Here is a 22760-nt window from a genome sequence, read left to right as displayed (position 1 = left end):
GTAATCGATTACATGTAATGGTAATCGATTACCAGACTCTTAAAAACAATAATTGCCTTATTAAAACTTAAAATATTGAAAACCTTTATTTTCAAAACCTTATTAATATAAATCATATTTGGGTTTTCTTTGAAATTCTTTATTTTAAATGGCCAAGAACTTTATGCAATATTTCTAAAGATTTCTTTTTACATATTAAGCTAGGTTGACAAGACTTATCTAAAATATTTTGAGATTTTTTGTTTCTTGGTCACCTTGCTTTAACTTGACCTCTTGTTTTCTTTAACTTCTTTGGCATCATCAAAATCCTTTAGATACGTTCTTCCACATTATATTGTTGGATCGAGCGCTTACCACTAGGCCAAAAGCTATAGCTGATAGTCAGGGCGCAACTCTTTTTACTTAAGAGCGCAGCAGCCCAAGCGCCATGATTCGACAGTGACTTGGCTCACCTAGCCTCCGCCACGGGACAATTGATGCAACCCGCAACAATCTCCCCCTCAGCAATTGCCTCGCTGGGTATCGAACTCATGACCTTGGCTCTGATACCAATTGTTGGATCGAGCGCTTACCACTAGGCCAAAAGCTATAGCTGATAGTTAGGGCGCAACTCTTTTTACTTAAGAGCGCAGCAGCCCAAGCGCCATGATTCGACAGTGACTTGGACCACCTAGCCTCCGCCACGGGACAATTGATGCAACCCGCAACAGCTTCTATGGAGGTTGCCTTTGTGATGGCCCTGCTTCTTGCTTCCACTCAGAATACTGGTTTTGATTATTCCTCCAGCCTTGACTCTGATTATAATTGCCAGAGAAATTCCCTTGCCTTCCTGGATTATTCATGTAATTCACTTCCTCTTCCTGGTCTAGTTTAGAGATGGTGCAATGTCCATTTGGATGATCACCTGCACAAAAATCACATCTCATTACCTGTTGAGGGCGTGAAGATGATCCCACTTGAAGCTTGGACATCTGTTTCTTTAACTCTTCCATCTGCTGAGAAAGGAGTTTATTTTGAGCCAGAATTTCATTTTGAGTATCTAGTTCCAGAATTCCCCTTTTTGTGGGCTGGCTCCTATCATGGTGACCTTGGTAATCACTGGCTGCCAAAGCATCAATAATAGTGATTGCTTCCTAAGAATCCTTCATCATCATAGAACCACCTGCAAAAGCATCCAATAACATCTTTGTTTGAGGCCTTAACCCATTACAAAACATGTTGAGCTGTGCAACATCATCAAACCCATGATTTGGGCATTTTCTCAATAAAGACTTATATCTCTCCCAAGCTTCACACAAAGGCTAATTAGTGCCTTGAGAGAAAGTTGCAATTGCTGATTTGGTGCTTATATATCTGGAAGGAGGAAAGAATCTAGCCAGAAACTTCCGCTCTACATCCTCCCATCTAGTCAAACTCTGATTTGGGTGGGCCTGCAGCCATGTCTTGGCCTTACCTATCAAAGAAAAAGGAAATAATCGCAGATATACCGCTTCTTAATCTTCTCCAAGAACGCCCATAGTGCTAATGAGCTCATAGAAAGAAGATAGGTGTCTGTAGGGACTTGTGAAGTAAGTTATGATTTCTATTATACTAATTGATACTTGTGAATTGAAAATTTGAGTAATTACACATGTTCAAATTTGATGTAAATGATGAATCAAACTTAAGTAACCAAAAGATTAGATTTAATAAAACAGATATGAGTCCCTCCTATGTATTCCTAATGATTCTATCAAATGATTCCATTACTCTCTGCCATTGAGTTCTCTATTTTCATTCAAACCCAATCCCTTGGCATAAGAAATTCTGAGATATTTAACTCAATGAATGATTCCTCACTTCATTCAGTTCAATATCCCGCATTAAGAATCAGAACTTGTTGCAACTATTAATTTCAAGACCATCCTTGGCTCTCAAAACTAATAGGTGATTTATTTCAAGTCTAGATTCAGAAAACATTTTCCAACCAAATTCTAAATCCAAGATCAAAGATAAATGATCAGTTTATCAAAGCATTAAGAACAGAATACAAATTATTGACATTGTGTAATAGATGAGATATATATATATATATAAATCAAAGAGGAATACACGGGAGTTTGATGACTACATTAATCCCAAACCTAGAGCTTTAGCTCTCCATGATACAAGAAATCACTAAACAACAAGGAGAAAGGTAGAAGAAAGAGATCCTCTGAAGAATCGCGTCCCCACGAGCTCCAAAGTGCTTTGTTTCCTCGTTCCTCTCTGTTCTTCACTTCGTACCACTAGTGATCCCTTTTTTCTCTCTCCTCTGCCCTTTTATAAGTGCTAGAATTAAAACAGAGTAGGCAGGAAAGAGAAGAATCCGCTCAGCGCCTTGAAACGACTGAGCGGTTTGAAGAAATCTTCACCATGAAGTAATCTGAAGGGCTGAGCCGTTCAAATTGTTGAGCGCCTGAGAGATTCTTCATTGTTAAGCAAGCACAAGGGGTTGGGCTTCATATCCGCTGAGCGCCTAGGAGGCAGAGATCGCTCCTTCTTCCAGGGCCAAAACCCCTCAGCGCCTTTGAGTGGCTGAGCGCCTCTCGTTTGCTGCTTTTGTTGAGCTCTTTGGCTTGAAAGCGCTCAGCCGTTTTAAACGGCTGAGCCATTTGCCTCCAGATTTCAAAACCTATAAAATAACACAAAATTTGATCAAAAGATTCATCGCTCCCTGTACTAACATAAATCAAAAGTCCCTCTTTGATTCTAAGTATATATAGACCAAAATTATATCAATATGTACAAAAATTGTACTAGATAAATGTCTCAAATTCATATTTTATCAAACTAATTAGACACTTATCAGGTATTTGGTTTCTTTCTCAACAGAAATGTACCCTATGTTTGATGTTCTTTTGCTAACTTCTCACCTTTTGAGTGTGAGTTAAGGTTGAGGGGGTGTTTGGTTCCTTTATGAGCCAAGGGATCCATATATGAGCCAAGAGTTCTCAAGGCGTATTCACCATGTGCTTAGTGTGAGCTTGGGTTGAGGAGTGCTCGATCTTCTATGAACCAGGTGATCCTTCTATGAGCCAAGGGATGTTTTCGTACATTTAGAGGTGTGAAAGTATATCATGTATAAATATCATTAGGTATATATATATATAACTCAAGATCTAAGATTTATAATAATTTTATTATTAACCTTTTAAATATTTTAACGAGACCAGTAAAATCTAAGAATAATAAAATTTAAAATAATGGAATGAAAATTTTATAATGTTTCATCATAATAAAATGATAATTTTATATCATTAATTCCGTATTAACCTATTCCACTCCATTTTATACTGTTCCATTCACCGTTCCATGTCCATATCCAAATTAAACGATGCCTAAGGAAACAAATGCGAGTAATTGCATTGCAAACGAAACCAACCATTAATGCACCAAATAATAATATGAAAATATTGTTTGTTGATTTATTCATTAAAATTTTTAAACTTAACAATTAGATTGTTAAAATTTAACATATATTATAAATTATTGAGTGAAACAATTTTTCCAAAAATTATTTATAGAGTAATTTAATTATTCCTCATTCTATATATATAATATATACACAAATATCATCCAAAAGCAGCAGATGCAGGGGCTGGAGGGTCAACAAGAAATATATCGAGAAGTTGACGAATTGATGTGTAATTATAATCAGGATATAGTTGTGAAGCTTCAAGGTCTTCTTCCCCTATTTCGAAGCCCGTGAAGTCTCCTCTAACAAATACACTATGCAGAATGGAAACTGGAATATTGTCTGGAGGGGGTAAGGCTGCAACAACATATTGAAAAAAGTTAACCATTAGTCACGGCTAATTTAACATATAAATTATGAAGAAAATTATAACGCTCCTCATACAATAACACCGGTGTAACTTTTACTAAGTATTACACTCATCAATAACTTTATATTAAATGTGAATTTTGTAAATCTAACCGTTAGATTGAAAGTTCATATCATTTTATATGTTTATACCAAATTTTGTTAAAATTGAACAATAACTTGAAGGTAATCAAAGTATTTATATTTTAGTATATTTTGAAATGTATATATTACATCAATTTTGTTTTAGAAGAATGAAGTATCAAATCATCTTGGATTAATATAAAATTTTGTATATATGATCTAAGAGTAAAGAATTTTCAATCTAACGGTTGAATTTATAAAATTAACATTTAATATAAAATTATTAAGCAGTGTAATACTTAGTAAAAGTTACATCGTAGTCTTTGAACCTTCCTCTATATATATATTTTGGGAGAGGGATTCGTTTACTCTAGGAGTAAGTCAACTCCATTCAATAACTCATGTTCTACATCAAATTTCAACGATTCAATAGTTAAATTTAAAGTTCTTAATGCATAGATCTAATATGTAAATTTTAATAAATGAATAATCTCTCCTCATATATATATATATATATATATATATATATATATATATATATATATATATATATATATTCCACATACTACTCTCATAAATACCTAAGAATCATGATTCATGGGAATTACAAATCCTGGAAATCATGATTTGTGACAATAGCTATATGTTTAATTATTCATAAAGATTCTTGAGAATATAAATATTTTTTTACCAAAATATCATTTATTAAAATAGATTTATTTACTCAAATATTACAAATATGACATTAAACTATTTTTTAAAAGTTAAAAACTTATAGTTAAAATTATTTAAATAAAAAATTTAACAAAAAAATAAATAAAGAAAAATGTTACATTATAATTAAGAAGGATAAAAATATATATTTCATTTCATTCAAATTAATTAATTAATTAAAAAGTTTTAACAAACACTATTAAACTATAGAAATAAAATAAAATATAATAATATTATTAAAATTAACAAGGTCGAGAAATAATGAAATACAAGAGAGAGAGAGAGAAATAAATATATGAGAGGAAGAGGGAGAGGGAGAGGGGGGGAGTGAGAGTGAGAAAGATAGGGAGAGAGAGGGAGAAAGAGAAATAGAATAAGGAAAAAGGGAGAAAGAAAGAGAGAGAGAGAGAGATGGAAAGGGAGAGAGGAAGAGAGAGAGAGAGAGTGAAAGTTAGAGAGAGGGAGAAAGAGAAATAGAAGGGGAGAGAGGAAGAAAGGGGGAGTGAGAGTGAGAAAGATAGAGAGAGAAAGAAAGATTCTCTATTTTAAAAAATGATATTGTGATCTTTTTATATGTATTAAACTTTCCTCTAATTCAGAAATATTTTTTTGTGGAAAAATGAGATAAAATTAGTTTCTGGAAAATTACATTCCTGAGAATTTTTTTTTTAAAATAGGTATCAAATATAGAAAACTAAGATTCTCAATTTCTCACTTTAAGATTCTCAATTCAAAGCTTTTGTAACTAACAATCTGAGTTGGTACGTATACTAGAAGTCGTATGACAACCATGGAGACTTCAAGTTTCTTCCACTTCTTTTGATTTATGAGCTTTTAGAGGTAAAGGAAGCTTTGTGTTTGATCATTTATGGATAGTGTTGGTTGTTTTTTGTTGGAATTCATCTATTATTGGCTATCTTGATTGAATGAAGAGGAGATGATGAGTTGATTGAGATTTTGGCTCCTTGGAGGTGTCTTAGTTAGAATTTGATGATCTTGAATTCTAATTGATGCATGTTGTTTTTGATGGTGGACATGAGTTCTATGTGTTGTATATATGTTGAGATATTTTTTGCATTTTGGTTATTGGCAAGATTTTAAGTGGATTGAGTCGAAATAAGGTTTTACTAAGTGTATAAATTCTCATGTTACTAGGCAAGCCTTCATGGCGTTGGACATAGTTCAAGCCAAGGGTTCTCAATCTTGTTACACTAGGCACAAGATTGGTGGTATCGGATGTGAGGAGGGAGAATTGTCTTTGACTTGGTCATGTTAAGCCTGGGTTTGAATGACATTGAGCGTGAGAAGAGAGAATCATCTTTTTTTGAATTGGCATCGAACGATAGTGTTGTGGTCACTACAAGAAATACTGTTATTATCTACAGAATATTATCTACGAAAATTTTTCTGTAGATAATGTTTAGTTATCAATGGAATATTACCTACAGAATTTTTTCCATAGATAATGTTTAGTTATCTACGGAATATTACCTATAGAATTTTTTCTGTAGATAATTTTTAGTTATCTACTGAATATTACCTACGTAATATTTTTCGTAGATAATGTTTAGTTATCTACGAAATTTTTTCTGTAGATAATTTTTAGTTATCTATGAAATATTACCTACAAAATTTTTTCTGTAGAAAATGTTTAGTTATCTACGGATAAAATCTGTAGATAACAACTTTCGTGAGTTATCTACGGAAAACTTTTCATAGATAACAACTTTCGTGGGTTATCTACGAAAAACTATCCGTAGATAACGTTATCTACGGATAAAATCCGCAGATAACAACTTTCGTAGGTTATCTATGGAAAACTTTATGTAGATAACGTTATCTATGGATTTTTCGTAGATAACCTTGGCATGATGCAGGGCAAAAAATTTTATGCTCTAAGTGATGTAAAGAATATTTGGTAAAAAATAAATATTATTAAAAATTATCATTTTAAATTTTTTATTTTTATAAATTAATGATGATAAAAAATAACATACTAATATCTGATTTTAAATTTGATATGAAAATATTATAATATAATTAGATAAGATTTTAAATTAGTATTTTATTAATGGTTGATAATTAGAAAATAAAAAAAAAAGAATAAATACATTTTTTGAATTTTATATCTTAGATTTAAGATGAATAAATATATTAAGTTAATTAATAACTTATTTAAAATGTTAAAATTTAATTTATATAAATAATATTTTATAAGAGAAGGGTTACAATAACATCAGTGTAACTTTTACTAAGTATTACACCGCTCAACAACTTTATATTAAATGTGAATTTTATAAATTCAACTGTTAGATTGAAAGTTTTTTACTCTTAGCTCATATATGCAAAATTTTATATTAATTCAAGATGATTTGATACTTCATTCTTGTAAAAAAAAATTGACGTAATATATACATTTCAAAATATACTAAAATATGAACACTTTGATTACTTTCAAGTTGTTGTTCAATTTTAACAAAATTTGATATAAACATATAAAGTGATATGAACTTTCAATCTAACGGTTGGATTTACAAAATTCATATTTAATATAAAATTATTGAGCGGTGTAATACTTAGTAAAAGTTACACCAGCGTTATTATAGCCCTTATCATTTTAAAATATATAAATTATTATTTAAACTTTTAAATTTATAATAAATAATTTAAATTGTATCCCAATATTAATTTTAAATAGAAATAAGTAGATTGTTAATTATACAAGTAAATATATATATATATATATAAAGATTAATTAAATATAATATAATTATTATTATTGGTAATGTAATTATTATATAATTTTTATATTTTTATAGCGGTCTGGACATACCAAAATGAGAGGAATCCAAATATAGTATAAGTATGAGATTGTATAGTTGAGGATGACTTAAATAAATTAATTTGTACTACTTATACTGATAACATGCATTTGCTTTTCGGTAGCTTATCTCATCAAAACTCCAAAGTTAAGCGTGCTTGACTTGGAGTAATTCAGGAATGGGTGACTTTCTAAGAAGTTTTTCAAAAAATGTGTAGTAAGGACAAACATGTTGAAAAGTGAAGTGTCATGAAATAGTATCCTTGAGAGGCCTAATATGAGGGTTGTTACATTAATAAATTTATTAAAATTAAAAAAAAATTTCCAAAGGTTATCTACGGAAAAAATCCCTAGATAACAACTTTCGTGGGTTCTCTACGGAAAATTTTCCATAGGTAACATTATCTACGGAACGTTATCTATGGAAAATTTTCCATAGATAACATTATCTACGACCTTATTACCTACGGATTTATTTTTCCATAGATAATTGACACTTACCTACGGACTTTGATGCTTATTTACGAATTTCTTCCGTAGATAATCCTGATTTTTCTTGTAGTGGGTGTTAAGCGTGAGTTAGACAAAGACTCTGTACCTAATTGAGGTTGAGCATGGAACTTTACCATGCCAGGTGTGAAAGACTCAGAGACTCTCTACCTCATTCACATTGGGTGTGGGTCTATTGACATTGGCTGTAGGCAAGAAAGGAAGCCCTTATCTCAATATCTTTGAGTGTGAGTTGCATGATAAACATTATGTTTTAAGTCGATTAATAGTTGAAGAATGATGATTGAGTTTTATGATGAATGTTGTATGATGATAACTTGTTATGCTTAAGTTGATATTGTATGTTGATAGTGAATGAAGTTGTAAAATTATATGATGTTTATAGTTGATTAAAATGTAAAGTTGTTAGACATGTAACAAAGATACATGTCTTAGTTGAGATATATAAAAATTAAAGGGGAGTACGTAAAAGTTGTTTTTAAAATTAAAATATCATATTGTATGAATATAAGTTGGTGTGTTTCGCGAGCACAAGTTGAGAATCCATTAATAAATAAGTTAACTTCTTATAATTTTAAATAATTGTCAATTAATAGATAATATTTATCCATATTTCAAAATCTTATTATTTTAAGAAAAGTAAAATAAAAACAAGATAAATATCTAAGACCAATCCTTAAAGATTTTAACCATGTTAATTTTAAGATATGTTTGAGCCTCTTAAAGCGACCCTCCGATCCTATTAAGATTATGATATTATAAAATAAAAAATTATTTTAAAATTTTATTTATTATGAATCTTAATTATAATATAAGTTATGTATTATAAATGTTTATTTGTTATAAATTTCTATAATACTAAAATAAATATTTATGAATCCTAGATTAATAAAATATCTTACTCTGTGAGCGCTTGACAATTTCTTCTTCCGAAACAAAAGCCTTCCCGAAAGTGTAACCACATTTTTGCTCCCACAGTGATATCAACTCATTTTGCGATATAATATTCTTGGGAGGCCTATAAATAACCACACGATTGCATGTTCTTGGATCATTTGCCGCTTTAACAGTATACATACCAACGTCTTCTTCATAATTTAGTACAGCTAATCAACACAAATAAAATGATTTCAATCACAATATATAATGATAGATTGAATATATATATATATATAAAACATATTATCAATTAATTGCTCATTATAATATGCATCCTTAATAAGTAATTAACTTTACAATTTGACATTTTTTAATTGTTAGACACTTATTTCACCATACTTAAAGGTCTTACATTATTTAAAAATAAAAAAAATAAGATAGTTTATTGTTGAAGTTTAACGGGTGATGTATTCATAACATAAAATAATTTTATATTATCATTAATTATAAATTTTTTTATTTATATAAGTTTGTTGATTTTTATAATAAATATCTTAAGAATTATATTAATAGTGATTATATAATTGGTTGATGATGTAAAATTTTTCATACACCATTAAATCCTTGTTATCAACATCACCTTCCATTTCTTAACATAATGGTGTCTTCTCGAAATAAAACTAAGCTAACAAGTATTAACATGAACAAAACCTTAGATCAATGTGATATTTTAATGATCGATGTAATAAATTTGAGGTTTGAATTGTATGTTGTTGGGAAAATAATTCAAAATTTCAATTTCAAATCTCTAAGATATTATTTTGATATACAAATATATTATTTGTCTTTAGGATATTATTTAAAATTAAAAATATTGTATTTATTTTAGAGATTTGTTTGTCTTTTTAATTAGAATGTTAGGATAATAAATAAAGACTCTTGAGATGAATAAATTTAATGTAGTAAATTTGAGGTTTATGAATTGCATGTTGTTGGAAAAACAATTCAAATCTCTAAGATATTGTTATGATATAAACATATAGTATTTGTCTTTAAAATATTATTTAGAATTAAAAATATTATATTTATTTTAGATATTTATTTCCTCTTTTAAGATTATGACATTAGATCAATAAATAGAGGTTCTTCACCCGACTTGAAAAGGGAGTCACTTCTTAAATGAGAAAGAGATCATATAAAAAAAGTTTTACTAGAAAACTTGTGACGAAAGATTTTCAAGTTTCGTCAAGATACTCGTGAGAGAAAGGTTTTCGAGTTTCACTTGTAAAACTTGAAGATGAGATTTTCAAGAATATATATATAATACATTTTGAAATAATAAATATTCTTGTGGTAAAATTTTGTATGATCTTTTGTCTACTCTTTTATGGTATTGTCTTATTTGTGTTTAATTTTCTCATCCGAAGTTGTAATTATTTCCTGAATAATATATGTATTTTTTTTAATAATGTAGCTAACTTGTGGGATTCCATACCTTTGGCTTCACCGTTGCCATAGACAACAATTTGGTTCCTTTTTTCATATGGGCGAAGTAAATAATTGACAAAGTATGCAGCACAGCAATTTGCAGAGACAGAAGTGTAAGGGATCCCAGCTGCTTCAATTTCCCTTCTAATGTTTATTTTCTTATCGAGGAAAGCTTGGAATGGAGGAAGAGGGTTTATTCTTTCTTCTTCTGCACCAAATCCTGATGGAATGAATCTCTGGAAATCCAATGCATAACATTTATATAAATAACAAAGTAGATCATAATTAGGCATGGCAACGGGGCGGGGCGGGGCGGGATTTACGTTCCCCCGTCCTCGCAAATTTAAATCGCCCCTGCCCCCGCCTCCGATACCCGCCGGATAAAATTTGGGTCCCCATCCCAGCTCCCGGCGGGGTTCGGGTTTCCCCGTCCCGCCCTCGGCCCCGCTCTTATTTTTTTTCTTCTTTTTTTCTTTTAAATAAATATGAACAATTTAAAAAAAAGTAAAATAATTTAAATTTTTACATATAAATATTTATAATTTTGGTTTATATATATATAAAAATAATTTTTTAATTATATTATTAAGCGGGGCGGAAGTGGGGGCGGGGGTGGGGTGGGTATTAACATCTCTGCCCCCGCCCCCGTCCCCGATTTTATCAATCGGGAAAACCCGAACCCGAACCCGAACCCGATAAATACAGGTTTTCCCCATCTAAATCGGGGCGGGGTCGGGCGGATACCCATGGGGGCGGGTTAGATTGTCATGCATAATCATAATACAATTTTGGGCAAGGGTTATACAATTCTTGTCCTTATAATTACATCCAGACGCTATACGTTCATCATAAATGTTGAATTAGTTGGAGTATTTTTCAACAAATATCTATTGGAAAATAAAAGGTTAAAACTAATTTATGTATGGAATATGTTTTTAGTGCAAGTAAAAAGAGTGAGTTTTAATTTTGATTCTTGTGAATTTTTTTTTTGTTTTTCATCCTTTTAAAAAGTGTAAAAGTTGTTTTTGGTCCTTATAAAATATTTATTATCATTGTAAAATGAGTAAATAGCTCTAAATTTTAAAAGAATAAAAAATAAAGAAATTATTTTACAAGGAAATTAAAATTTGCTCATTTTATAAGGCTTAAAAATTAATTTAAATTTTTATGTATTTCAGTTTTTTAAAGTTAGATGATTAATTTATTTTCTTATTTTAATTTATTAATTAATAATAAGGTTAAAATGATTTATTTGTTTATAATTAATTAAAATATATTTAAAATTTTAATTTATTGATCATTACTCGTTTAATAAGGAATATGTCATGTACGGGTAACATGTGAAAAAATATATATTCTTTTTACATCCTAAATGTTGTTAGACATCTAGAGTGTGTTTGCTAAAGCTTTTATTTTCTTAAAAATCTGGTCTTCTTACATTTAATTTGTTATTTAAAAAATAACACTCCTAAAAGATATTGTTTTTCAATAATAATTTTATACTGGATGGTAGCCGACCAGACCGAATATCCGAGCATCCGACCCGACTGACCCAATCAAGCTCATTGAACACGCCGACCACCTTCTATCTAAGCCAAACGTGTCGGTATGCTCAGCCGAGCTACAAATTTATGCCAGGACAGTTAAAGAAGGGTTAATTTATGTAATGTGTCGGATTAGGCCCTTAATTTCCCGGGGCCTAGTCCCTAATCACGGCCCAATAAGAATTACTATAAATAGGACTCCAACGAAGTACGTAACTAACTTTCAACTATCGCATTTATTACGCCGAGCACTTACTTGAGCGTTGGAGTGTCTTTGCAGGCATCCCCCCTCATTTTGGACTACCTGGAAAGGAATGAGAAGACCTAGACCCAAGACCTGACCCACAACAGCAAGGACAAGTAAAGTGTGTATCCTAATACAGGAACATTTGGCGCCCACCGTGCGGTCAAAGAGACGTTTTCAGCCCCTTTGAACTCTACGACTGAGACCGAGATGTGACACCCTCTACCCCGCATATCATAAATCAATAAATTTAAATAATATAACTTTAATAATCAAACATGTTTAAAGAGTATCACATTTTTAACAAACATAATCAGCGGAAATTACAAAGAAATAAATCTCAAAGTTTTCAAAGTAATTTAAAATAACATTAACAACCTAATCTAATCTTATCTATACCCCGATGTCACATGTCCTATCAGAGCATAGCCCATAAAGAAGCCTAAGCTTCACCACCAACATCCTCAGCCTCATGCTGATAATCACCTGTATAACGGTTAAAGAAAAACAACACAAAGAAAAAGGGAGTGAGAAAACATCTCACTCGGCTCACAGTGTAGGAATATATATACTAGATAGCCAAACACAAACAAAACATATATAACATAGATTAACAATATCACATCTTACTCATTCAAGGCATATCCATTTGTCATATAATATCAAAAGACACATGTATGGACACGGACTACATTTTATCATGCATGTGGCGCCAGTCACTTATCACGTAGTATATTGCCGCTAGCAATACACAAAGAGTAGTCTAGGAGTACATGCCGGGACACAACCTCTGCGCACTCTCACTAGAAGGACATACTACCAGAGTCTCGTCGGGATAGCTAAGCCGCGCAAGATACATCCCATGCACACAATGGGCGAGACTGGGACTTCCAAACCGAGCCATCCCCAAGGACTGATCCCCACAGCTTTTACACTAGGGGGCCTTCTCTGGCGGCGTATTCCATATCGTACCCTTATCACTTTATGCAAATGATGCATGTCAAACAAGACTCTATGCATTCTCATATCACTTTATCACTTTCCATGGTCATTTCTCTTTATCACATTTCATATCTCATTGTCACATTATCACATTATCTATCTCATGGTCAATCATATCTCATGGTCATTTCACATCATATTTCATCATCACATCATATCATTAGAAACATCACATTCACATTATCATATCATATTCATAACTTTCACAATCATAATCTCAACAGAATTTCTATTCATACACACATATTAACCAAGCAATTAGAACATACAAACAATATAACATACAACAAACACAGGATTGGGGGCCAATCCCACTACCCAGCATACAATCCCACACCCAGAGCGAGATTTCTCACTCCCCCCCTTACCTGGATAACAGGCACTGAAACTAAAGAAGAGCTTCCTCCTCTAGGCTCCTTCTACTAGGGTAGAACCACCTCCTATGGATTCCTCTAGGTCTTCAAAGAGAAGAAGAGGAGAAGAAGAGAGTATAAGAGAAGAGAGAATGAGAATGAGAAGTGTTTCTTGGGATGGTTTGCAATGGAGAAGTGAAGGCCTATTTATAGCCTCCAAAACACATTAAAAAAATGTAAAATAATGGAGAAAAAGATAGACAAAACTAAGTGGAATGAATTAGTGGAATGAATTATAGAAGTTGGTGGGATGAATTAATGGAGTTGGTGTGAATTAATGGAGTTGGTGCCATGTTCTTTTCCTCACCGACTTTAGCTACTGATTTGGACCTTATAGACAGCCGAATCTGAAAATATTTCCTTCATGAAAGTTGTAGGATTTTCTCTTATCTTTCCATAGCCACCAAGTTTGTATCATTTGAACAACCACCGACCAAGTTATACCCCACAAACCGAGGCTTGCCAATCAGTCCAGCGAGAAACAATTGTATCAATCAAATTCCAATTTTGACCTCCTAAACGACCGATTTTGTAAATGGCTATTTCTGTAAAAGTTGTGCGTTTTTCTCTTATATTTCCATTGACACCAATTTTGCATCATTTGGACCATCACAGCCCAAGTTATGCCCTAAACACCGAGGCTTGCCAATCAGCCCAGCGAAAAACGGTTTTAATAAAGAAAATCACAACTATCTAATTAAGCCCAATAATACACATATCTTTCTAAAGCCTACAATTAAGCATAAATGGAGTGTGAATTAGTTACAATTGAAGTAAAATATAATCACCAAATTATGACTAAATAATAATAATAATAATAATAGTAATAATAACCATTTTGAAAACTGGGATGTTACACGAGACATGATAGTAACACGCAAAGGACCTTCAACATTGACTCAACCGATCCCTAACCCCGAGAACAATCCCATCATGACCGGCCAAGAACGATACCCGTACGGAATGCCTCAGACACAACTGGAGCCTGTAATACAAGAGGTTTGACCGAACACCGACGAAGCCCAGCCTGACCTCCACGATGACTTGCGCGCATTGCGCGAGGAAATGGCAGCCATACGTAGACAGAGAGAAGTCGATGCCAAGCAGTTGGCCGAACTGCGTCGGCAAAACGCCGAGCTCCAAAGTCTGAAGCAAACCTACGTGTCGTCCACTCCCACCCTCCTAGAGGAGTCAGCCTATCACGCCCCAACCGACCAGGTTACCCGAACACCGGTTACTTCTTTGATTAGTGGCAAGGTCGACACCACCACCCACTCGTTGAGACACCCTTTCTCCCGAAAGATAATGGAGGCAACCATGTTGGACCATTGGAAGAGCATGCCGATCAAGAAGTATGATGGGTCTACCGACTCCGAGGAACACCTAAACGTTTTCCTTACACAAGCAACCCTCTCTACTCAAGACGACTCCGCCTTGTGCCGGATATTCCCCACGTCGTTGAAAGGAAGGGCTTTGAGTTGGTTCACACGATTACCGAGCTCTTCCATCGATTCGTTTAATGAGTTGTCGTCCCAATTCACCCTACAATTCGCGACGAGCAAATCGTACAAGATGACCTCATTAGCATTGGCGGGGATTCGCCAAGAGAAGAAAGAAAGTCTGAGAAGCTTCATGGACCGATTCAACAAGATTGCTATGGAGATCGGCGATCTCAACCCGGTCGTGGCGTTGGACCAGTTGAGCACTGCCCTGAGGCCGGGGCCATTTGTGAACAACTTGTGTAAGAAACCACCTGGTGATATGAACGATCTCCGACGCCGAGCTGAGAAGTACATGCAAATGGAGGAGCTGGCAGAGGCCAGAAATCAAGCTAGGGCCGAAGAGGGTTACAGCCGAAAAGAATCCGGTCGAGAGCCGATGCGAAAGACGAATGCCGAGTTCTCAAATGCTCGTCCCCCGAGAGGACCACGCTACCCAGCGTATACTCACCTCAACGCGAGCAAGGCCAAGGTAATGGAGCAGGCCCTCGCTTCGAAGATCCTCGTGATGCCTAAGAGGGCGAACACCCTCCTAGAGCCAACAAGGCCAAGACGTGCCGATTCCACCGAAACAGGGGACACTCAACTAAGGAATGCTCGGTACTAAAAGACAAGCGTGAGGACGTTATCAAGCAGGGTCACCTCAGGAGCTTTGTCACCCTCCAAGACCACCAGGCAAGAGGGAGAGACCATCACCCTCGCGAGGCCCCACAGCCGAGAGACTGATGCCACCGATCCCGCTCTACCGAGAGGTGGGACCATTCGCGACATTCTAGGGAAGACAACGATCGACCAAGGAAAGTGATCAAAACCATAGCCAGAGGCTTCGCTGGGGGAGGTTCCACCTCTTCAGCACGGAAGAGACACCTCCGGGTTGTGCGATCAGTAAATAGTGTGAATCAGCCAAAGACACCGAGGATGCCACCAATTACTTTTTCCGACCGAGATTTTCGAGGCATCGATCCCTTTTAGGACGACCCCATGGTGATTTCGGTTGAAATGCACAACTGCATTGTGAAGAAAACCTTGGTCGACCAGGGGAGCTCCGCCGACATCTTGTATTGGAACACCTTTGTGCAGCTTGGGATCCTGGAGGAGAGCCTAGAACCGTACCACGAACCATTGGTAGGATTCTCAGGTGAAAGAGTGATGACGAGAGGGTGCATTGATCTATACACTCGCTTTGGCTTCGACTAAAAATCTTCCCGCGAGATCAAAATCCATTACATTGTGGTGCATGCGAACACATCGTACAACATCCTGCTAGGCAGACCTTCTATCAATGCACTAGGGACCATTGTCTCAACCCCTCACCTATGCATGAAGTTTTCATCGAGAGATGGGCAGGTAATAACCGTGCACGCCGATCAGAAGACAGCGAGAGAGTGTTACCTTTCTAGCCTGAAGGTGCGGCCTATTGCCGACCCCCCGACCACGACGAAAGGTGTGAATGTGGTCAAATAGGAGATGACGGAGGGCATTGACCTCGATCCTCGGTTAGGTGAAGAAGAGCGAATTGAGCCAGCTGAGGACCTCATTCCTTTTCAACTCGACCGAGCACCTGAACAGGTCACACACATGGGATCCCAACTAAGCGAAGCTGACTCAAACCGAGTGAAACGTGCGGTTCGAGACAACAAAGACTTGTTCGCATGGACGATGTCAGACATGTTAGGGATAGATCCCAAATTCCTGTGCCACCGACTAGCCGTATGCCGGGACGCACGACTAGTTGCACAAAAGAAGAGAAAGATGGGAGATGAGAAGAGAAAGGTCGCAAATGCCGAGGTACAAAAACTGTTGCAAGCAAAGTTCATAAGAGAGGTCACTTACACCACCTGGCTAGCTAATGTGGTGTTGGTCAAAAAGGCGAATGGACAGTGGAGAATATGTACCGACTACACCGACCTCAACAAAGCCTGCCCCAAGGACGCCTCTCCACTCCCTTGCATCGACTGACTCGTCAACAGTGCATCCGGGCACTCCATATTCAGCTTCCTAGATGCCTACTCCGGTTACAACCAAATAAAGATGCACCTGGTCGACGAAGAAAAAACAGCGTTTATCACTGAGAGTGCCAACTTTTGTTATAAAGTGATGCCGTTTGGATTAAAGAACGCTGGAACGACCTACCAGAGGTTAATGGACAAGGTGTTTCAAGGTCAAATCGGCCGGAACATCAAGATTTATGTGAACGACATGGTGGTCAAATCCAATTCCCTGGCCAACCACATAGCAGACCTAGCCGAAATCTTTGATGAACTACGCAAGCACAACATGAGGCTCAACCCCGAGAAGTGCACCTTCGGGGTCAAGGGAGGCAAATTTTTAGGGTTTATGCTATCAGCTAGAGGAATAAAGGCAAACCGAGATAAGTGCCAGGCTGTCTTAGATATGCGAAGCCCGAACAACCTCAAAGAATTGCAATGATTGTTTGGGAGGTTGGTCGCCTTATCCAGATTCCTTCCTCGCCTGGCCGACAAAATTAACCCGATGACGAAGCTCTTGCGAAAAAGTTCAGCTTTCTTGTGGAACGAGGCCTGTGAAGAAGCTTTTGCATCATTGAAGACGACCTTGGCAACACCGCCGATCCTCACGAGACCCGAACCTTCGAGCCCACTTCAGTTGTACTTGGTTGTATCCGACGAGGCGATCAACTCGGTTTTGGTACAAGAGAGAGAAGGCAGCTAGGTTCCTATATATTTTGTCAGCCGACTATTGTAGGACCCTCAGACCCAATACCAGCTGATAGAAAAGGTGGCGCTCGGTTTGGTACACACTTCTCGACGTCTTCGACATTACTTTCAGAGCCACCGAGTAGTTGTACATACTGACTGTCCAATTTCTAAGGTCTTGGGCAAGCCCGAACTAGCCGGGAGAATGATGGCTTGGTCAGTGGAGTTATCTCAATTTGACATCGCCTTCAAGCCGAGAGGACCGATCAAGGCCCAATGCCTAGCCGACTTTGTGAATGAGCTCCACCCACACGGCCAGTTCGAAGAGTATTGGTGAACCCTCCATGTAGACGGCTCCTTGAACTGCTAGGGGAGTGGAGCAGGAGTAATTCTAGAGGGACCAAAGGGCATAACCTTAGAACAATCATTGCGATTTTGGTTTAAGGCCTCAAACAACCAAGCTGAGTATGAAGCCCTTTTGGCTGGATTAAGGTTGGCCGAGGACATGGGGGCGGCGAAAATTAAATGTCTAACCAACTCCAAGGTAGTAGCCGAGCAAGTGGGCAGTAACTTCCAAGTGAAAGACCATAACATGATGAAGTACTACCATGCCTACCAAAAGTTGAAGGCGAATTTTCAAGAGGTATTGGTCGAGCACATTCCACGCGAGGATAACACCCGAGCCGACTAGTTGGCCAAGTTGGCTGCGACCAAGAAACCGGGTCAATTGAGAACCATCATTCAGCAAGAAATCGACCACCCTAGTGTCGAAGCAGAGATGGTAGGAAGCATCAACTTCGACCACACCGATCACAACGACTCCCTAGACTGGCGAGCCGAAATCAAAACATTCATCACCAATGGGGTCACGCCGGACGACCCGACAGAGGCCAAATGGATGAGAACGCAGGCCAGTAGATATGTCGTCATTGCCGATCAGTTATACAAACGTGGCTTCTCTACTCCACTACTCAAGTTTCTAGACCCCACAGAGGCCGATTACGTAATGCGAGAAGTTCACGAGGGTATTTGTGGAATGCACTCCGGAGCGAGAACGACTATTTCCAAACTCTTGCGAGCTGGGTACTATTGGCCGACCATGAATACTGATTGTGCAACCTTTGTGAAGAAGTGTCAACCATGTAAAAAACACGGCAACTTGATCCACCAACCGATCGAGCAACTGCATTGCATTCCCCCAGCATGGCCGTTCGCCACATGGGGGGCCAACATACTTGGACCTTTCCCGGTTGCGAAGGGGCAATGCAAGTTCCTCATCGTCGCTATGGATCTTTTCACTAAGTGGATTGAAGCCGAGCCCCTAGCAAGCATCTCGGCTCATCACGTCCAAAAATTCCTGTCGAAGAATATTATTACCCAATTTAGCATCCCATCAACCCTGGTGACCGACAAGGGCCTTCAATTCACTCACCGAAAGCTCAACGAGTTCCTAGCCGGCCTAGGAATACAACACAAGGTCACCTCGGTCGAGCACCCACAAACGAATGACCAAGCCGAGTCTGCCAACAAAGTCATCCTGACAGAGTTGAAGAAGCGGCTACGAGAAGCAAAAGGAGCATGGGCCGAGCAGTTGCTCGAGGTATTATGCGCCTATAGATGTACACCCTAGTCGACTACACAAGAAACCCCTTTCCGCTTAGTCTACGGGTCCGATGCAATGATCCCGATGGAAATTGGGGAACCATCATTCCGCCGAGCCCACTTCGACAAGCCAAATAATGAAGTCGAGCTCCGAGCAAGCTTGGACGTGGTAGAAGAGATCCGAGACCGAACACTAGTGGTAGCCGAGGCATGCAAGCAACGCTGCAAGAGGAAATTTGACACCAAGGTACGACCAAGAGAATTCAGGGAAGGGGACCTCGTTTGGAGAGTCATAGACGAAGCAAGAAAGGACCCAAGGCATGGAAAGCTCACCCGCAAACTGGGACGGACCTTTTCGCATACGACACAACTTGAACAATGGAGCATACAAGCTAGAATACCTGTCAGGAGAACTGATTCCTAGGACTTGGAACTCTACTCATTTAAAGATGTACTACAGTTGATGTACAACCGTGCCACTATTTTCCTTGACCGACTCTTTTTTCCCTAAAGAGGGTTTTGGGTCGGCAATGTTTTTAACGAGTCACCAAATGAATATATTGAATTCAATTTCAATTAATATTTGTGATGTGTTTGCTGACCTTGTCGTATACGTATGTGTTAATCACGTTCATAGGTTCACCTTTGGCCTAGGCGTACCAAGCCGAACACTCCGTCCAAACGTATACTCGAGTCGCTTAGGTTTTCCTCTCGACGACCCAACTTGTCCAAGGACGTACCTAGGCCGACCACTCCCATATGCCGGGTAGAATTCTCGGCCGACCACTTAAACGTGCACTCGAGCCCGATAGGTTTCCCTCCCGAGTACTCTCCTCGGCTAAGGATGTACCTAGGCCGAGCACTACGACTCTGAGCTTACATCGACGCCGAGCAATCCTCGGCCGATCACTCAAGACGTACACTCGAACCTGACAGGTTTCCCTCCCGAGTACCCTCCTTGGCTAAGGATGTGCCTAGACCGAGCAGTACGACTCACGAGCTTACATCGACCCCCAGCAGTTCTCGACCGATCACCTCAAAACGCGCACGAGCATTTGTTAGGTTCCCCCCAAAATATCTATCTCGGCTAAGCAGAAATCCTCAACAGGTTTCCTCCCACGTACTCTCCTTAATCAATAATGACCTTTGCCGAGCACTACATCACGACGATCACTATTTGGACGAACACTATGATACCTGGCTGCGGCTAAAATAAACAAATGTACACCTAGTAAACTAAATATGAACACCGATCACAACGGGCAATAACTCTCGAGCCGAACACTCTTGGATGATTCGATAACACACACCAAGCATAACATCGCGACAAATACACTAATGAAATTTATCTTCCCAGCCGGGCATACAATTCGGATAAAATTTCACACAGTTAGAATTAAGCATCACGACAATCAAAATCTAATATCATTAAAAAGTTTGGCCGATCATCATAGCTAATTACACAAAAAGTTCATCATCTTTTACCGACACCAATGGCCGATTACAAAAGGCACTAATGGCTCGGTTACAAAATCCTAAACCTACTGCCATCCTAAGCCGACCTCCTACATAGCGGCCGAGTCCCCTAGATTCCCGTCACTGACCACATCGATGACAGGCTCTTCCTCCACCCTGGTCACGGGTACTTCGGCCTAAGTTGAAATACCTCGGCGTGGGGCCTCTTCATCAGGTTGGGCGCCGTGAGGGAAACTCGGCATAACTAATGAATTTCCCACCATAGAAATCCCGACTAACATCGAACGAGAAGTCGGCTGGGATCTCGCAGAAATAGAAGGCCTGTCGAACAGCATGTTGGAAGTTGGCGTCATGCTGGTCGAGAATCTTCTCGGTGGCCTCGACCTTAAACTTGGCAGCGGCCTCGTTTAGCCGAGCAATCTAGCCAGCTGTAGCGACGGCCTCGGTCTTCAGCTTTTGGACCGTCAACTTCAAGTTGTCAGCCTCCCTCCTATGGGCGTCGGCGGCCCTCTTCAGCTCTTCTGCAGACTCAGTGGCCTTAGTGTTGGCGCTCAACGCCTCTTGCAAAGTGGCCTTGGCTTCTTTAAGCCGCCCTTGGAGCCTTCCTCCGATATGGCGGATCTCATCATGATATGCTTAGCAATCAGAGAGGTCCGAGCATCAAGCTCACAAAAGAGCTTGTACTCGGCCTCTGAGGACATCCCCTCCAAGTATTGAAGCCCACCACCGGAGGTTAAGTCCAAGCCGACCAGATTCTCAGTCTGGGTGTTCGGCACGAGAAAGTTGGAGCCGTCAACGACCGCTGGGATGGCAAACGCACCACAACCCGAGTGCTCCAAGGTCGGTTGCTTTTGGCGCTTTTGTTGAAGAGCTCAAGCGTTCCAATTCTATATTCTGCTCGGCCGAACGCACCCGAGCCGAGTCGAATTTCTTCTTGGGATCAGCCAAAGGAACTAGAACATTCGAAGGCTTCTCCCGTTGAAACTTGAGGGTCGACCTCGCCGGCGGCACCTTCCTACTGGCCTTCACAGCTTTTGCTCGGTTCGCGAGCATAGCAGTCACATCCAAATCGTGGTCGGGCCATTAATCCTGCAACAAAACAAGTCTTAACATCAATTCAAAACACTGCTACATTACCAAAGCCAAGAAACATACCTAATAAAGTAAACTCAAAATTCAGAAATCGAATATGTCTAGGAGGCCTCAGATAGGCAACCCCTTTGGCAATTTGTCGAGAAGATCCACGATTTCTCAGTTCTCGGCGGGGAGCTTAGACGCGGCCATCACCTCAAAACGCATCCGGTGCCTCGTCCAGTAGAAGGGGGACAACTAGAACCCTCTCAGTCATAGAAGCAGTTGTCCATATCCGACCCCCAGCGGATCTTAAAAAATCCACTCTTAAAACCCTTATACGACGACTTAAACGCCCTTAGGAATCCACGCTTCGGCACCCGAGCTAAGGAAACCCCACTTCACCGGCTTGCTCGGACGACAAATATAGTAATAGAGGAAGGAGAGTGGTAGGGGAGTAAGGCCTAGGCAAAGGCATAGATTCCGGAAAGCTTGCATGGTCGGCGAAGTATTCGAATGCAGTTGGGTGGGCTCCACGTTCAGTACTCGGAGCACCCCCATTTGAAAATCGTCGAAGGGCAGCTTTATGCCGAGATCCTGGAACCAGCACATGTAGGCGTAGAAGTAATCCTCTCCTGCTAACCCCTCTCCCTTCGATCCCGGTTCCAAGAACACGAAGTCAGTGTCCGGCCCATCATCGTTACATGCCTCGGCGATTAAGGGCAACTCGTCTTCCCCACTTCCGAAACACTTCTCTAATGTCACAAACTTATCGAGTAGCCCCTGGTCCGGAGAACGACCAGAAGTAGATGCCGACCTCCCCGTCCACCCACTCGTACCCGGGCATCTCAACCGACCCATAGTTAATTTTTACCCGAGTACTTGCACGACCCA

General features: G+C 38.5%; 2 protein-coding genes and 1 non-coding gene across 4 annotated transcripts; 2 read left to right on the top strand and 1 right to left on the bottom strand.

Moving 5' to 3' along the window:
• Nucleotides 1-1239: 1239 nt before the first annotated feature.
• On the top strand, nucleotides 1240-1346 carry LOC114915532 (small nucleolar RNA R71). The gene has a single exon (XR_003803600.1). It is a non-coding gene; the product is annotated as a small nucleolar RNA R71 (small nucleolar RNA).
• A 728-nt stretch (nucleotides 1347-2074) lies between these two features.
• LOC145952602 (eugenol synthase 1-like) lies at nucleotides 2075-11307 on the bottom strand. 2 transcript variants are annotated; one of them, XR_014430083.1, is made up of 4 exons: nucleotides 10348-11307; nucleotides 8876-9079; nucleotides 2895-3793; nucleotides 2075-2653 (listed from the first exon to the last, which is right to left on the bottom strand). XR_014430083.1 is itself a non-coding variant. In XM_083065334.1 (3 exons), exons 1-3 carry the CDS (start codon nucleotides 10631-10633, stop codon nucleotides 3594-3596), a joined length of 690 nt encoding a protein of 229 aa, XP_082921460.1. In that variant the 5' UTR covers nucleotides 10634-11307; the 3' UTR covers nucleotides 2725-3593. The 2 variants fall into 2 exon arrangements, 1 of the variants encoding a protein (XP_082921460.1); XM_083065334.1 differs by lacking the exon at nucleotides 2075-2653 and having other exon boundaries at nucleotides 2725-3793.
• A 6228-nt stretch (nucleotides 11308-17535) lies between these two features.
• LOC145952312 (uncharacterized) lies at nucleotides 17536-18408 on the top strand. Its single transcript, XM_083064652.1, has 2 exons — nucleotides 17536-17709; nucleotides 18088-18408. The coding sequence occupies exons 1-2, from the start codon at nucleotides 17536-17538 to the stop codon at nucleotides 18406-18408; spliced, it is 495 nt and encodes a 164-aa protein (XP_082920778.1).
• Nucleotides 18409-22760: the final 4352 nt, after the last annotated feature.

The sequence above is a fragment of the Cajanus cajan genome, chromosome 10 (assembly GCF_000230855.2).
Source record: "Cajanus cajan strain Asha chromosome 10, NIPB_CcT2T_4, whole genome shotgun sequence".
Classification (NCBI taxonomy): domain Eukaryota; kingdom Viridiplantae; phylum Streptophyta; class Magnoliopsida; order Fabales; family Fabaceae; genus Cajanus; species Cajanus cajan.
This window is presented reverse-complemented; position numbering and strand designations above follow the sequence as displayed.